This window comes from Maylandia zebra, linkage group LG17, assembly GCF_041146795.1.
Source record: "Maylandia zebra isolate NMK-2024a linkage group LG17, Mzebra_GT3a, whole genome shotgun sequence".
Classification (NCBI taxonomy): Eukaryota; Metazoa; Chordata; class Actinopteri; order Cichliformes; family Cichlidae; genus Maylandia; species Maylandia zebra.
In genome coordinates, this window is record NC_135183.1 from 39,699,858 (window position 1) to 39,717,406 (window position 17,549).

Below are 17,549 nucleotides of genomic sequence, written 5' to 3' on the forward strand. Positions count from 1 at the left end.
TAATGCCCACATGTGCTCACGTCCGCAGGTCGACCCAGAAAAACAGACTGTGGATAGCAGCATATGCTGAGCGTTTCCTACATGGAGGGATTTTATCTCCCTCTTCTTGATTTTTCCTCTTTAAAGGCAATAAAACAAAGTTTTGCACCACTCTGCAGATTTATCACATTGACTTTATTGTGAAAAATAAGGGTGTCTACTTCTATACATTTGAGCCGTTCCATCCACAGTCAAGCTGTCAGCAGCTAACGCTTCCTCCTGGGCTGTTCGACAGAACGACATTATTATGTGGTAATAAGATATAAGCACAGCCCTCTTACTGCCACACACACGTTCAATGACATACACAATTTAACAGAAGTGGGATACGCCCGACTCAGAGCGTCCTGTCAGCACAGAAACACAGGACAGTCCCGACCAGTGGAACGCTCTCAGGACCAGCATCCCACCACGGTGCACAGCAGCCAGCGCAGCCTGCAGAGAAACCGAAGAACGAGTCCTGTGCAGCCTCGGGGAGCAGACGTGCCGCAGTTCACTTCTTCTTGCCTGCTCTCTTCCCCTCTCCTTTTTTTGGCGTCCCTTTTCCTCTCAGTTTCCTCAGACGACGCATCTCCTCCTTGAAGTCTTCATGCTCATCTCTAAAACAAATTAAGGATTTGATTAGACACAGTTTTTACTTCTGCCATACTTACATGCACTTCATCTTATGGGTTTCACTGTTTTTCACATGAGATCTCTTCAGAAAGTTATCAAACCATCACTCAGGACTTTCTGGTGAAGCAGATGAAAGCCACTTTGAATAAGTGTACAGGACATCTCTGCAGACTTTACCTGCACGGGTATGTAACATAACAGCTACCCGAGTATATCTGTGACCCATTTGAACTTTTTGTTTCCCACTGGGAGTGATCACTAAAGGCAGTAAGGGTGTGGAGGCAGCAGAGGGCTGTGAGCTAAACCTGGTGGAGGAGTGGTGCAGCTAATTTGCTCCCTCCAGGCTGCTCACTGGTCGTCTGTCACATTCAGTGGACTGGTGGACATTAAATGGACACACAATCATACAGTGAAGCAGGTTTATCTAACATTCACACTCTGATGGACGGATCGGGGGCAACCGGGGTTCAGTGGGACACTTTGACACATGGACATGAGGAGCTGGGGATCGTTTCCTCGACCTCCCAACTGGTAAATGACCCACTCTCCCATCACTGAGCCACAACCAGTCACTTAAACACAATGATGTTCTTCATTCTTCTCCACACATCTTGTGCTGTTAGCTAGTAGTCCTTGTATTTCTTCAGCTTCGCCTTCAGCTCATGCTGGACCCTCCTCAGTGGGAGCCTGACCTGGAAGCTTTAAGCCAGGGATGGGATCTAGATATCACACCTGAATCAAATGATGAGTTCATTACCAGGCCTCTGGAGACCTTCAAGACATGCTGAGGAGGTCATTTAGCCGTTTAAATCAGCTGACACATCTAAAACCTGCAGGACGCCCGGAGTTGGACACCCCTGATCTGAGCAGTTAAACATGTCTTTAAGGGAAGTAATGAGCCAAAGCTTCTTGTTCACAGAGCAACATACAGCCCTGAGATGGTAAGATGGTGTAGTTACACACAAATGTGATATACTCTGTCATACAGCTTATTAATGTCCTCTCAATGTGGTTTACAAAGTTTATTCCAGCACGTGGACCCCTGCAGTGCCTCAGCAGCTTCAAATAGCCAGCCTAATAACTCCAGTGACACTGTACGCTTTAGCAGCATTACCACACAGCATGTCTCGTTCTCTGTTCTAGTGCACACTCAACTTATTGTTGTCTAGTGAGGCGTGGTTAAAATCCCCACTGGTAACCATGAGACATTTTCCATAATAGGATAAATGATGACACCTCCACATCACATGATCTTTGAATGCACACAAAGAAACAAAACCCCTGATGAATAATACAGCAAATCATTTGGATACAATCAGTTCAATATCTGGGCCACAGAAACATTTCATCACAAAACAGAATAAATAACAAAAAAAAATGCATATCTAGTAACAAGGTAATTAGTAATTAAGAATAATTAAGTGATTAAAAACTAGTGGGAAGTGTGGGAGTGGCAGGATGTTGTCAGGCTGCACAGCTCCATGGTAGGAAAGCCTGCTCCAGTGAGCAGTGGGTCAGCACGAGGCCACGCCGACGCTGAGAAACAAGAACTGTCGTCGAGTTACAGTCCAGACGTGAACCACACTTTACATTATTAACATTTATGGATAGAATCGAAGATGCCGTCCAATATGCCAAAATCAAAGAAAGCAAAAACCCCTCTTCTTCAGACTTACCCATGATGACCTTTAAAATATTGCATTCAGCGTCTTATACTTTGTAAATGAGTCATTTCAGTTTTTAACAAAAAGGCAAAGCAGTCAGAGTACTTTCTGAAGCAACTGCAGTTCACATTTCCCCCATTTATAAGTCACTTCAAATTCTTTCTGAAGTAATAAATAGTTGCTGATAAATTTCAGAGGCACCGACAGAGGCAGAGGGCGGAGCTTGGATCTCTCTCGGATTCCGGCCTTCATTTCCTGGTTATCTTTTTTGGTTTTGGAAACAATGTAACTGCTCCTGCACTGACATACTTATTGTATGTTACAGTGTTTCATGCTGAATTTCAATTATTTATAAAATGTATTTCAAACAAAACATTTTAGCGTGCATATTCATATTTGTTTGTTGTTTAATCAGGATGATCCTCAGTAATCAGTTCATTATCACAGCTACACTGTAATGTAATTACATTTTTAAAGGGAGAAAATGACAACAGTGGGATTTGTTTTACATTTTTTTGTAAATCCCACAAAAAATGAAAATAAATGAACTTTCAAACTCTTAAAACTGTGTTTCGGCAGCACAACTGTGTAAAAATAAATGAAGCCATGTTTGCTTTTACAAAGGTAAATACTGTCATCGTATCACAGGTGTATTCTACTGTACCTGAACAGACCCATGAACCTGAGCTTCTGGGTCACAGCGTAGTAAATCTTGTGGTGTGGGTACCAGTCATACACCTCCTTCCTCTTGGCCGTAGGGGGCTCCTGGAATAGCTGGACCACCTTCATAGATTTCGGGTCAGTTGGATGCACAACTTCTCCAAAGATCTGTGAGCTCAGTCTGGCCATCCGCAATGCATAGCTGGACAGGCCTGCCATCACTAATGAGCACAAGAAACACAGAGTTTGACATGTGACGAGTTTGGACACGCCTTCTCATTTAATGTTTTTCTTTATTTTACTACTTTCTACATGGTAGATACAAACTGAAGACATCAAATAAGTCAAACAGGATATATGGAGTTACGTAGCAAAGAAAAATGTGAAAAATAACTCTGAACACGTCATATCACAATGTACAGTTTTTGGGTTTCTTTGTGGTACAACTTATCTGTTTAATCAGCATGAAAGTTACATGAACGTAGCATGTGTAAAAGTATTCTACGTAAGTTTTTCTATGATTTTAAAAGAGCTGGTGATTCATCTTCATGGTAAAAAAGGACTGAAAATTTTGGGCTTTTATTTGGAGGAACAATGAGATGCTCGTGCTTGTCAGGGAACACTGGACCAGCTCTGCATCCACTCAAAACATTCAAGGGCGTCTGGGTGTTTGCCCAACTAGCCTGTGTGTGTTTTGTGGATTTGGAGCAAGCATTTGACCGTGTCCCTCGGCTTCCAGAGTAGATCGAGCCTGTTGTTGCAGGGTCCAGTTCCCGTGAAAGTTTAGTCTGCGCTGCAAGCAAAAAGTCAGACTCATCTTCAGTGGGTTTTGGACTCTGCTGTTCTGCTCATAATATTTATGGACAGAAGTTCTAGTTTGCACTCAAGGGGTAATGTGAGAGGCTAGTTCATTACCAGGCGTCTGGAGAAGTTGAAGGCATGTTGAGGATAGAGCAGGGCGATATGGCCAAAAATATTTATCACGATATATATTTGAAAATTTGCGATAACGATATAACTGATGATATAATTGATGCGAGACAAAATACAACTCCACAACATTACTAGTGCAAAAAGACAACCTTCCATTTATTTTCACTTAAACAAGAAGCTGGTTTTTATGTACATTAAAGCTTTATAAAAATGTAACAGTGCAAATGCAAATTCCTTGCTGAAAGTTTAACCAAAAGGCATTTCCAGCAGAAATGGGCTGACATATCCTGAGCATAACCATGTATAATATCCACTGAAGTTAAAAAGAGGTGCTACCTGAAGGAGATTAGGAATCTGGAGAACTGGTGCCAGAGGAACAACCTCCTTCTAAACGTCAGTAAGACAAAGGAGCTGATAGTGGACTTCAGCACTAAGCAGGAGAGGAACTACCAGACCCCCGTCATCAACGAGTGCCCAGTGGAGAGAGTGGACAGCTTCAAATACCTCGGAGTTCACATCACGCAGGACCTGTCATGGTCCTGTCACATCAACACCGTGGTGAAAAAGGCCCGACAGCGTCTCTACCACCTCAGACGCTTGAGAGACTTCCAACTGCCCTCCAAGGTGCTCAGGAACTTTTACTCGTGCACCATAGAGAGCATCCTGGCGGGAAACATCTTAACCTGGTTCGGGAACAGCACCATGCAGGACAGACGAGCTCTACAGAGGGTTGTGCGGTCAGCTGAGCGCACCATCCGCTCCGAGCTCCCTGACCTGCACTCAATCTACAGCAGGCGGTGCTGGACCAAGGCCAGGAAGATGGTGAAGGACCTCAGCCATCCCAACAACGGACTGTTCTCTCTGTTGAGGTCAGGAAAGCGATTCCGCTCCCTGAAGACCAACACAGAGAGACTGAGGAGGAGCTTCTTCCCGCAGGCGATACGGTCTCTCAATCACACCACCACACAGTACTGACCCACACATATGGTTCTTACACACACACTGGACTTTCTGGACTTTGGTTTTGCACAACACTGGTCACTATATTCTTCATTTCCGGTTAATACTTGTACAGCTGCTGTTATTGTGTATATATTTATTTATATTTAGATTTCTTCATACATTCTTATATAGTTCTATATTGTGTATTTTGTTGTACAGTTATTTTATTTTCAACTTTAATTTATATATTTATCTTTATCTTATTCTCCCAGTTAAATTTACCCTTCATTCTAATTTGTGTTGTACAGTTATTTCATTTTTAACCTTAATTTATATTCTATTCCTTCCTAGTTAAATTTACCCTTTTTAATTTTTCATATTTATTTCCTATCTTATTCATAGCCTTTTCCTTTTTTGTTTTCTTTAGGTCACGAGCAGTTGTCCAAGCATTTCACTACATATCGTACTGTGTATGACTGTGTACGTGACAAATAAAATTTGAATTTGAATTAAACTGCAGTGTGCAGTACGTATTTTTCGGACCATAAGGTGCACAGGATTATAAGGCACATTAAGCGAAACAAAGCAGTCAGATAAATCAAACTTTATTAAACTCATTCTTCTTGCTTCCTCCACTTCTGTACCATTGATTCATTAATGCTGTATTCTATCACAGCTGCTCTATTCCCATGTTGTTGCAGTATATTAATGACTAACCTGGTATTGTGGATGGATTATCTCAGTTGTTCTTCTTACTGAAGTTTGGTCCGTTTACAGCATCCTGCCATGCGATTGCATTTGTCTCTAACCATGAAGAACCTTCACGTTAACTTTTTTAAGTGGAAAAGTGTTAGCGTTCATCCTCCAGCTTCACTGTTTATGTTATGCTAACATAGCTGTGTTGCTAGCGATCACGTAGCACATCATTATATACCAGCTAGCCCAACTTCAGTAACCCTACAAACGTCACTGCTGTTTAGTTTCCTGTCTTCATTTATGTTGGAAGTGATAGCAGAGCTGTACGTTTGATTTTTTCAGAAATCTCTCAGTCAGAACATGCTATATCATGCTTAGGTAACTAGCGAAACTAGCGAGCTAACTTCCGCTAGCTTCCTGCTAACTTCTAACTCCGTTAAATGTAATACATTTTGTTTTCATGGATGCCTGGAAGTTAAACTTCATAGTTTCACCTGGTAAAGCAGCGATGCTGATCGTTTTATTAAAGATGAAAGAATATAGACAGTTTTTAACTCTCAGTGATGCTGCAGTGTTGTTTGACCTGAAGAATATGGAGTTTAGGACCCAGATTACTCCCAGATTTAATAGCATCTTAGTCCGACAATCCGGTTAGGGTTAGGTAACCCTAACCCTAACCCTATGGCGTTACTGAGAGTTGAAAAACTGTCTAAAGTCTTTCATCTTTCATCTTTAATAAAATGATCAGCGTTCTGCTCTACCAGGTGTAACAATTGAGTTTAACATCCAGGCATCCATGAAAACGGAATTTATGACATTTAACGGAGTTAGAAGTTAGCATGGAGTTAGCTCGCTAGCTTCTATCTAAATACAATATAGCATGTCCTGACTGCGGGGTTTTGGAAACAAATTAAAACGTACAGCTCTGCTATCACTTCCAGCATAAATGAAGACAGAAAACTAAACAGCAGTGACGTTTGTAGGGTTACTGAAGTTGGGCTAGCTGCTATATAATGATGTGCTACGTGACCGCTAGCGACACAGCTATGTTAGCATAATATAAACAAGCTAACTTTTTTTCCACTCGATAAAAGTTAACGTGAGTGTTCTCGGTGGTCAGGAACAAATGTAATCGCATGGCAGGATGCTGTAAAAGGACCAAACTTCAGCCAGGAGAACAACTGAGATAATCCATCCACAATACGAGGTTAGTCATTCATATACTGCTGCATGGGCTGGGCTGTAGTTACATCATAAGGTTTTAAAAACTGAGCTTAAATAAATGATTAGCGGTAATAAAAGCCGAGGGAGGTCAACAGTGGTCGCTGACTGTTTTAGGAGCTTTTTGAGATCAAATAGAAGAAAATACAAAACATTAAACATGTTAACAACACAAAAGCCATATTAAACGCAGACTACTTTAGACCCGGAAGTAGGATTCGTCGCGTCATCACTGAACAACCGGATAACGACGGCCGCTTGCATGTTCTGCAAAAAAATGTGCTTTGTCGTGTATCTGACGGACAAACACCAAACCAGTTCCACATCACTGAAGTTGCACCATTTTTACAAACCAATTCTGGTTCATCTGTTTCACTCAACAATCGGCCATGTGCGTATGAAAACAAAGGCACTGCGCATGCGCGTTTTACTCATATTCTATCGCGATATTTCATTTTCCTATCGTTGCCTAACATTATACCGGTATTACCGTGAACGGTATAATATGGCCCAGCCCTAGTTGAGGAGGTCGTTTAGCCATTTAAATCAGCTGTGTTGGATCAAGGACACGTCTAAAACCTGCAGGACACCGGCCTTAGAGGCCTAGAGTTCCCCCACCCCTGCTCTACACGATGGTTTGGCTTCGCCTTAGAGACAGGGTGAAAAGCTTGGTTATTCAGGAGGAGCTTGGAGTAGAGCTGTTACTCCACCACACTGAAAGGAGTCAGTTGAGGTGGTTCGAGTATCTGACTAGGATGCCTCCCTGACACCTCCTAGGTAAGGTGTTCTGGGTAGGTTTCACTGGAAGTAGATCTCAGGGCAGACCCAGGATACACAGAAGAGTAGATTTCTCAGATTTTTTGGAAATACCTTGGTGTCCCCCCAGGATAGCTAGAGAAGGTGGCTGAAGAGATGGAGCTCTGGGCGTCTCTAATATGTACTTATTGAGACATATAGCTGCATATGACTGGAATGCATACAGCAAGAACTGGTTTATTTTCCTCGCAATAATACACAATACGTAAAGGAAACAATAAAAAGCACAGTGAACATTCCTCCAAAAACATTTAACATACCATGTGCCGTAGTATAGCTAGCCTTCTCCCTGATGCTAATGTAATAACTAGCTATGCCAGCCTGACATTCAAGGGTTAATAAAGATCAGCAGGTTTTGGCCTGAACTGGAAAATGCAGCGTTAGCATCTAAATGATCTGAGACAATTGAGTCGGTCGTGTTGATCATTGCTGTAAATTATGAGAAAGTACAATTTTTCCTCTCTCTGCTAAAGGAGCTAATAAAGGAAACATATGTTAGAGCTGTTTCTTATAGTTTATAAACTGTATAATATGCTGTATTATTTAATTTAGTCCAGCCTGTTCTGGTCTTGGAGAAACGGCATCATTTCCATAGAAATGAATAAAGAATTCTGATTGAAGCACCATTGCTTACCATTTCAAATATTTAACTGCAGGTCACGTCACTCACAGAGCACAGTGGAGTACGCATACACTGGTTTGTCGGTAGCAGCTCCTGAAACGTAAGACTGCCACACATCTGTTCGACCAACACCAGTTGATCTAAGCGCCAGTTAATCTGGAACACCGGTAAACCCAGGAGTCCGGCGGCGTAGATTTACATAAACTCGCTAAATCCAGATTATAAACTATGTTAATTTATCAAAGTGCGTTCGTGGGTCCGTATAATTCAGTTAGCAAGGTTCGTTGTATTGCAGATTTAGAACTATTAGTAATTATATATTAGCACGTTTTTAGTTACTTTGGGTCAGCTGGGATAAATTATACCGGGAGGCCGCCGAAGTGAGTTAGACTGGATCACTGAACAGCAGGTAAATATGAGAAGTAGGGTTTCTGATGCTGCAGTCACAGGACGATCTGTTAACACTGTTCTGTGTTTGAACAGGAGGAAGCAGCTCGTGTCTGTGAGCTGCTGTGAGCAGACGAACAGCTTCATGACAGTGAAATTAATTCTTACCGCAGCTGCGCACGGCGTTGTTTCCCGAATCTGTCTGTAGCCTCTGCTTCAGGTAACAGGTAACAGGTAACAGTGCACACGTTCAACTAACCGTAACCTTCACCAGAGACGGTGCATCACGCGTGACACATGCTCCGTGGAGCTGATTGGCTTGTTCCTCTTACTTCCTGTTTGTGCGACTCTGTGTGAATTACACATATCTATCGTTGGAACAATTAGTAGTTTTTATTACACATATGTGTACCCGTTAGCCGTCATTAAATTCTCGAAAACAGTATCCTAGTCGATATATTCTAATTTATCTACGCATACACCAATGCGTTTACGCAATCAAAGCGGAAGTCCGTCCCTGTTAATAGTTCCGTGGATGTGACAGGTATAGGCAAAGTTCCGCTTAAATGCAGCTGTTCGCTTATAAGTGCAGGAGGCGCTGATTTTTAATTTGGCTTGGTAATAATGAGACGGAATTGGTTTGAAATACACTGTTGGGTTTCACTCAGAATTTCCAATGTACCTGCCTTCACATCTAAGGATATTCTTTACTTTATGGACAATCTGGATTCTGAAATCTCAGATGTTGTCAATTTTGTAATAGTGCTATGTAAGTTTTTTATTCATTTATGTAAGTGGAAGAATGCCTCTCCTATGTTTACCGTCTTCTTGAATTACTTTTGTCAATATTTTAAGTCACTTAAGCTTATTTCAAATATGAACAAAAAAACTGCTGTACTATGCTGTAAAATCACAAAATACTTGCTATTCTAATTTTCCTGCCTGTGTCAAAAGGTCTATGTTCCTTATTACTTTATCCTAGAAACTTTTATTTTCTCACTGTAAAGTTATGATGACTTGCTTCACCATCTTTATAATGTAAATTGTTACAATTCTGGTCTGTTTCCTTGACTTGTTTTGTATATGAAAATTTCTTTCAATAAAAAAAAAAAAAATAATAATAATGAGACGGAAGCATTTCAAAACAACATTTAGCCCACGTGTTCTGCAGCACATAATTCAATCAATTACTCTTTACTGACACACTTTACGTCCATCGTTAAAAAAACCAAACAACAAAAAACACAACATATAAACTTAATAAAAAAATAAAGTATTAGTAAAGCTGGTATAGCTGGTAAGGGCGCGCTAGCATCATATTAAATATCCTGTGGATTAAGAATGAGACTCAAGTTTATATTCATGTGCAGACAGATGAATGAATACTTCTGACAACATACTGTAGCAAACCTGTCGAACACTAAAGGTGCTTTCTAAAAGTCTCATTTTGCAGCACTTTTATCTATGCTTAACACTTTTTCTGACACACACACACACACACACACACACACACACACACACACACACACACACACACACACACACACACACACACACACACGCACAAATTGGGTTTAATTTGCGCCTGTATAAATAAAAAACTGTAAATTCATAATGATATTTTAATAACATTGTTTTGTGACATTTCATTAATACCTTTCTATTCAACATATCTTTGCTATTTACTTTCTTTCTGTCATTCCTTTTCACACAATCTCGAGTGTTTGCGTTCCTGACAGTTAAGTTCTTTGTATTTAGTTATTTGTATTTTCTCCAGCAGTAAAGCTGTTGTTAAGTTCGGTCCAGCTTGAGAGGTATTTGGGTCCTAACCTGCCTGGCGTTTAAGACGTTTAAGGTAGGTGCATGGGACCCATGGCTCAGTGCTCTATGGGACCACAGTGCACACGTGTGCTTGAACCTGCCAACAGAGTCGCTTTACTGTAGTCACATTCACTCAGCCAGTCCAGAGTGGAGCACAACCAGCAATAGTGCAGTGTATAGTAGTGTAAGAATGCATGAGACAGTGTCATCAGTAGCACACTTGGAAAAGATGCTTTTGCAAACGTTTGTCTAAGAGCCGTGCGTTACATAGAACCTTTTTTTATTTACTGTGGTTGAATATGAGTTATTGAATAAAAAGCTCATCTACAGTACCAGCATCATGGTTTTGATGTTAGACTGTAAAAGTCTTGGTGACCTGAAGTGTTTTCACGTCTGAAAATAGTCTTATATTAAAATGTACCAAGGTAAAGCAAGGCTTTCATGTCAGACAGCTCTGTCATAAAGCTACTCACCTGTCAAATAATATGTGCATCCAGCCTTTACATTACAGCCTTTACATTACTTGTGGCTGAAGAAAGCTGTGCTTGTTTCATCTCATGGCAAAGTGTATTTATCTCTCTCTGAAGGCATTTTTGTCTCATGTTAACAAAGACTGCAGATGAGCAAGCTGAGGGGCCAGCAGCTTGTTTCTGGTGGTTTGTGCATGCTCGTTGTGGATAAACTGCCACTCTGTGACTGAACTGATGGAAGGTATGGTGCCTACTGTTCTGAGATCAGTTAGACCAGCTACAGTTGATGGCAAAATTATTAGCCCCCGTTATGAAATTAGACAGCACTCTTGATTTCAGTGTGAAAATGACCATTAACAACAAGTCTTTGTTTTGTATAGTGTGTCTGCTTCCAAAATAAATATGTCCACTAAGTTTAATTACAATATTTTATTGATACACCAAACTGAAAAAAGGGCAAAAATGAAACATCCAAAATTATTAGCCCCATGGCCATTAATAGTCAATACTGTACCCTTTCTGAGCCACAACTGACAACAATCTCTTAGAGTAGGTCTTTACAAGGTTGGCACAGGTCTCCTGAGGGATTTTGGCCTATTCCTCCATTGCAAACTGTTCTAGCTGCTCCAAATTGAATGGTCCACTCCAGGATCTTGGTTTTGGTATCCTTGAGGAACTGTTGGACTAATTTTGATGCATGCTTTGGGTCATTGTCTTGCTGGAAGACCCAGCGATGACCTAAGCCTAGACTATGAGCAGATTTCTGCAAATTCTCCTTCAAAATGTCAACATAATTTCTTTTTTCATGATGTCATGCAACCAAACAAGGCTTCCTGTGCCCGAGGCGCCAAAACAGCCTCACAGCATGATGTTCCCAACTGTGCTCCTGGGCCCTATTTCAGGAAGCCGGTTTAGAAAACTCAGAGTGAAAAACGATACTCAGGGTTGAGTAACCCCGAACTGTCCAACTCGGAATATTCGGTTTCAGAAAGGCTGATAACAATTAGTTCAGTCAACGCGGAGTTGCTTTAACCCCAAATTAAACGCGCGCACGAGGATACATAAAGCCCTGATTAGTGGAGCACAGATTAAGCGAGTCACCATGGAGACGGAGGGAAAGAAGGCGCGGTCAATGTATTTCACAGCGCTTGAGGCCGAAATTCTGATGGCAGCATATGCCGATAACATGCAAATTTTGCGGAAAAAAAGTAACACATCCTCAGCTGCAAAAGACAGGGAGCATGCATGGCAAAACATAGCCGACAGAGTCAATGCGTGAGTGTTAATTTAAACATTGATCGAGGGATTTCCACCCATTTAACACGTTATTTTATCATATTTTATTTTATTTTTTATTTTATACATTTTATTTTGTGATGTGATGTGAGCGCAGGTGCAACCCAACAGGCCCCAAACGTTCCTGGCAGCAAGTAAAAATGAAATATAAAAATATAGTCCAAACAGGTAAGGTGTAATTGTATTATGAGCCATAGTGCTTGGTCTGTTTGTCCGATGTAAATCAATTGCAGTTAGAGGCTACATTAATTTCCCCTCTGTAAGCACTTATTGAAATTATCTGAGCACATTACAAGTACATATTTGCTTACTCTGTATGCTCAAATGTGACTCCGTTATGGCCACTAGAGAAAAAGCGGAGGCCCGAAAAACAGGTGGGGGTCCTCCACCACCACTCACAGAGCCTGGCCACTTGGCTTCCACATTTGTGATAATGTTGGCAGCATCACATATGATCTTCACAGTGCAGAGAACACAAATTAGCATCCATTACTATAATGAAATAATTTGTTAGTTTGAAATGCTACAGGGAACTATGTACCTGTACATTAATGCTGTGGAAAGACTTCCTGTTCACATAGTCTCCTTCATTTACTGAAGGAGCAATGATTGGAATGTGAGTGCCATCTATACAGCCAATCACGCCTGGGAACCCTGAAAATAAATGTAAAATTTAAGTAGTAGTTCAAGTATCACCACATCATGAATTAAGTTTTGTTCATCCTGATACCTGCAATTTTGTGGCATCCCTCTTTGATAAATCTTGTGGGTCTATGACCGGGGAACACCACAAACGAGTACAGGAGACGTTTCAGTGCAACTGTAACATTCCTGACTGCCCGACAGACGGTAGCCTTGGAAACGTGCTCAGCGTCACCAATATTATACAGAAAGCTCCCGTTTGCAAAAAACCGAAGTGCAATACAAATAATATGTACAGAACTGAGAGGATGTCCGCGATGTGTCACATGAGCAATATTAGGCCTGAGGAGGTTATCCAAATAAATTATAGATTGTGCTGGAAAACGGTAACGTTCACACAGGAAATCATCAGGAAATGATAAAATGTCCGAATGCGCTCTAATCACTCTCTCCCGGCGGAGAGCTCTGCGGAGAATTTGGGCTTCAACATCTACTGGCTCTTCGAGGAAGGGACACGCCATGTCTGACACTTCCTACAGTCAGGTTTCCGACAAAGGGGCGGAGACAGTCAGGGTTAGTTGAAGTAAACCTGCTAGGGGGCAGGTTAGCTTCACGGAGTGTGTCGTCATAGTAACTCGCTCAGAATTAATCTAAACTCGCTTTGTGAAACTGAAAACCCAGAGTTTCCGTTAACTCAGGGTATACTTACTCAGAGTTTGCACTAAACCGGCTTCCTGAAATAGGGCCCTGGGGTTGAAGGCCTGTGGCTTTCTTCGCCAAACATAAGCAACAACTGTGCTGAAACAGTTCCAGTTTAGTCTCATCAGATCAAAGCACAGACTACCAAAACTCATCTTTACCTTTCAAATGTTCATGGGCAAACCTCAGTCGGGCTACGATGTGCTGCTCTTTGAGTAAAGGGGATGTCAGTGTTTCTTTCTTTTTCGACTTAGCTCATTAGAATTACATTTTCATTTTGTTTTTTACCAACTGAAGATTTTAAATGTAGAGCCGTTCCAGCAGGGTTCTGTTAGGGTCTTGTTTAATATTGTTGGGCTCCCTGTGTGACTATTTTTCCTTGTTCTCTGTATTTCTAGTTTAGGTTGTGTTGTTTGTTATTAGGCCCCTTTTCATGTCCTGGTCTCGTCTCTGTGTCCTTCCCTGTGAAGTCTTCCTCTTCTCCAGGTGTAGTTGCCTGTTTCCCAGTCATGTTTCTATGTGTCTGTCTGCTTTCTCTCACCTCTCTTGGCCCTCTCCCTTTGTTCCCTGTATTTTAGTCAGTCTGCGCCTCAGTTTGTGTGTCCTGTTTTATTCTGCAGCCACTTGTCCCCGTCTCACCTCTTAGACTGTTGCCAGCCGTGTTCTCCAGGTGTTTCCTCTTTGTCCTGATTCCCTCTTGTATTTAGTGTCTGTTTCCCTCTTACTGTGTGTCCTGTCTAAGTGTCAGTTCTCTGTTTGAACCTGTCTGTTGGTATTTGCCAGTTCCAGTTTCCGAGCACAGTCCCGTCTGCTGTCTGAAATTTGGATCTGCAAATGTGCCTGCCACACACAGCGTTTCCTGCCAGCTTCCTGCAAACACTGCTCTGTGTTTTGACTGCACTTTCAGTCTCGATCAATACTTTACCATTTATTATTTTTCATTCTGTTCAGTTTTTTCCCAATTTTCATTTAAGCCGAAGCTACTTTGAGAAGTTGAATGGATCTTTTGAATCGTCACTGAATTGATTGCAGCTCTAGGTGGCACCCGGAGTCTATTGCTCTTTAATAACAGAAGATGGCGCCAGATATGAAGAAACAGAAAGATTGTTCTGGATGTTTTCAGTCCAAATTTTTTAAAATGTGCATTTTTTATGTACCTCAGTGAATTATTTAAGCAGCTTCGATCAGCATAATTATGACCAATCATAAATTCCTTTAGCTTCCTTCTAAATATGTGACTCAATGTCTTTTTGTGCTGCAGTGCTCAAACACCTCCAAAACAAATGTGTCAGGCTAAATAAACAGCATACAACATACTAATATCAATATTGCCTACATTAACGGAAAAGCAGCTCTTCTGGGTCCTAAAATAGCCGGTTTCTGCAGAATATGGCATATTCTTTATGGGTGATGAAAAGTTTAAGAACCAACACTACTTGAATTCAGGGAAACATGGTTTCAGCTGTCCCTTCATTTTAATGTGACCCAAAATGTTTGAGCTACACAGACATGAACATGGACCATAGTTATCAAAACCACCTTTGAGGTGAATGTCTCCACCAATAAACACTCAGAAGAACAGTAATACCAGCTGCTGCTGGTCAGTCCACCAACATATGCTTTATACACTATGACTGACAGCAGCCTGTTCAGGAGCTGAAGCGATGCATGGTCACGTGACTGTGTCAAACATATGTTGTATTCCTGCAGGAAGCACTTATTGAGGCAAAACACTAGAAACAACTGAAAACCTATTTCACATGATCACATTTGGAAACTTCACAGCAGAAATTCCTGTTTTGCCCCCCCCCCCCCCCCCCCCCCCCCCCACCATTAGTTTGAAGGGAACGGCTCAGCTTTCAGTGTTTCAAGCACAATGTTCTAACACTGTGAGGAATCCACTCCGCCTCCATCGCTGCTTCGTTGGATTTTTCCGTTTAAGTGAATGTCAGTGCAGCACTCTGTAGATCTGGTTACCACAGATCGATACATCTGTAGCACATCTGTATATTTGTTCATACAATACCTGTAAATCTGCCCGTTTGTATAGCAATATAAACATCTGTATACTTAACTTATTTGTACATAATCTGTTCATATTCCCACCTTTATTCCTACCCGTATTGGTATATAATCTGCTCCTATTGCTCTTACTGCTCTTGCACGTGTGATTAGATTCAAACTGTAATGACAATAAAGTTGAATCCGAATCAAAAATCAAACCTGACTGGAGATTTCACGCGGGCAGCTGTAGTCATGTAGCCCGTGAGCTGACGGCGCTGCTCCAGACAGACGGGTGCTGATTGGTCAGCGCACAGGCCTGATGTGTAGCAGCTGCCGTCATCCCCTCAGACGTGCTGGGGATGCTGACTGTGGCGCTGATACCCCTGCGCTGTGCTCTGGCTGGTGGGCTGCGGCTGCGTGGGCTCTGTGGACACATCAGGTTGGTTCTCTAAACTATGAGCTGCACGTTATAGGTGGTGCATGTTCGTGCTCCTTCAATCGCACCCTTACATTCGGTAAATACGGCTGTATAAATCACTCGTTGCATGTTTGCACTCTTCCTCGTTCATCGTTACTGTCAGTGGGTGGGTTATGCAGTGGTTCGTGTCACGTATGGCCTACTACATGTTTAACTAAACCCTTAGCGGCGTGCTGATGTGTTTTGTGCTTGATGGTGTCGCCCTATCAGACAGACGGATCCGTGGCTGGGAGCTGAAATGAGATAAGCGTCTTTTTCTCTCCGCCGAGGTGCTGCAGCGCCGCGCACGCAGGACGGACGTGGGCACTTTATCACCGAAAACCTCCGCGTCCGGGGATTAAACGTATTTGTCTGCAGACTGTGCCGCCGGAAAGGTTCGCCTTCCGTTTGTACATAAAGGTCACCCGGAGGATGGTCCCGACGCTGCTCTCCAGAGGTGATGTGAGTTGAAGCGGTGGGGAAGCCGCAGAGGAGCTGTCCGTCTGTCGAGGTGCTGATGCGGCTGTGACAGAACCGAGCATGGCTGCGGGGAAGTTACTGCTCTACGCCGGCCTCTCTCTTTCTCTTTGCGCCCTGGGCATGCTGGCCGTGGCGATGTGCTCCGACCACTGGTACGAGACAGACGCCAGACGGTACAGGGAGCGGTGCCGAAGCTTTTCCAGCCGCCGCAAGGACCCGGGCTTCATCTACATCCCCAACAACAGCCTACCGCTGCGGGCCAGCCGGAGCAGCGTGTCCCGATGGCAAGAGAAGCTGCTTTTGGCCCGGAACAGACGGCAGCTGTTCGCCATGAGCGCCGCAGATGAATGTAGTAGGCAGTATAACTCCACCAACATGGGGCTGTGGAGGAAATGCCATCGGCTGGCCTTCGACCACGAAATCGAAGAGAGCATCCGGAAAGGTAAGACAAGAATGACACAGACGCTACGTTAGAGTGACAGAAACACGATGGATGTGCTGGAACATGAGTCGCAGGAAAGGATTCAGGCTGCTCTGTGGTCAATGATCGCACAATATAAATCATCCTGTTCTGGAAGCTCATGTTGCTCCACGGGCATGGCTCAGGGTTAGGGCCTGTTGTCATGCTATTTGCATGTTGACGATGACGCCGAGCAGCAGTGTGTGTGAACCTGCTCCTGCAAAATATGACATAATCGTTTCAGGATGTGCACGGGCTCGCCAAGCACTCAGCGTGAAACAGGAAGAGCTGCTTGTTAAGGAAGGAGCTAAAGAGCAGTATGTGACACTCTGTGAATGAGTAATGCAGCATTGCAAATCAAAAATGTTAACTGTGCTATAGTACAACAAGTATGTGCAGATGATCAGGACAGTACAGACTGTGGTACTGTCCACATTACTTCATCAACAGGAACTGGAGCCAAGTTACTCCCTCACTGACACAGCGTAGCTTCACATATGAGGGATTTGTTTGTGATCCTGGGATCTTTTGCTCGTTAGAAGAATGTGTAAACTGCTGCACTATGGAGTCACGTCACCTTTGTTTGCTATTATAAAGTGTAGCTTATCTATCAAAATAGAGTCAG

The 17,549-nt window shown here is 42.6% G+C and overlaps 2 protein-coding genes across 2 annotated transcripts in view; one reads left to right on the forward strand and one right to left on the reverse strand.

Annotated features, from left to right (window-relative positions):
* Positions 1-155: 155 nt before the first annotated feature.
* mrps33 (mitochondrial ribosomal protein S33) lies at positions 156-9,122 on the reverse strand. The gene is made up of 3 exons (XM_004553742.3): positions 8,764-9,122; positions 2,983-3,199; positions 156-638 (listed from the first exon to the last, which is right to left on the reverse strand). Exons 2-3 carry the CDS (start codon positions 3,195-3,197, stop codon positions 533-535), a joined length of 321 nt encoding a protein of 106 aa, XP_004553799.1. The 5' UTR covers positions 3,198-3,199; positions 8,764-9,122; the 3' UTR covers positions 156-532.
* A 6,734-nt stretch (positions 9,123-15,856) lies between these two features.
* Positions 15,857-17,549, forward strand: part of tmem178bb (transmembrane protein 178Bb) — an 84,740-nt gene continuing 83,047 nt past the window's right edge. Inside the window, exons 1-2 of the mRNA XM_076875749.1 lie at positions 15,857-15,966; positions 16,216-16,906. Of these exons, the coding sequence (XP_076731864.1) occupies positions 16,525-16,906 (382 nt within the window). The 5' untranslated portion in view covers positions 15,857-15,966; positions 16,216-16,524. The remainder of the gene's footprint in view (positions 15,967-16,215; positions 16,907-17,549) is intronic.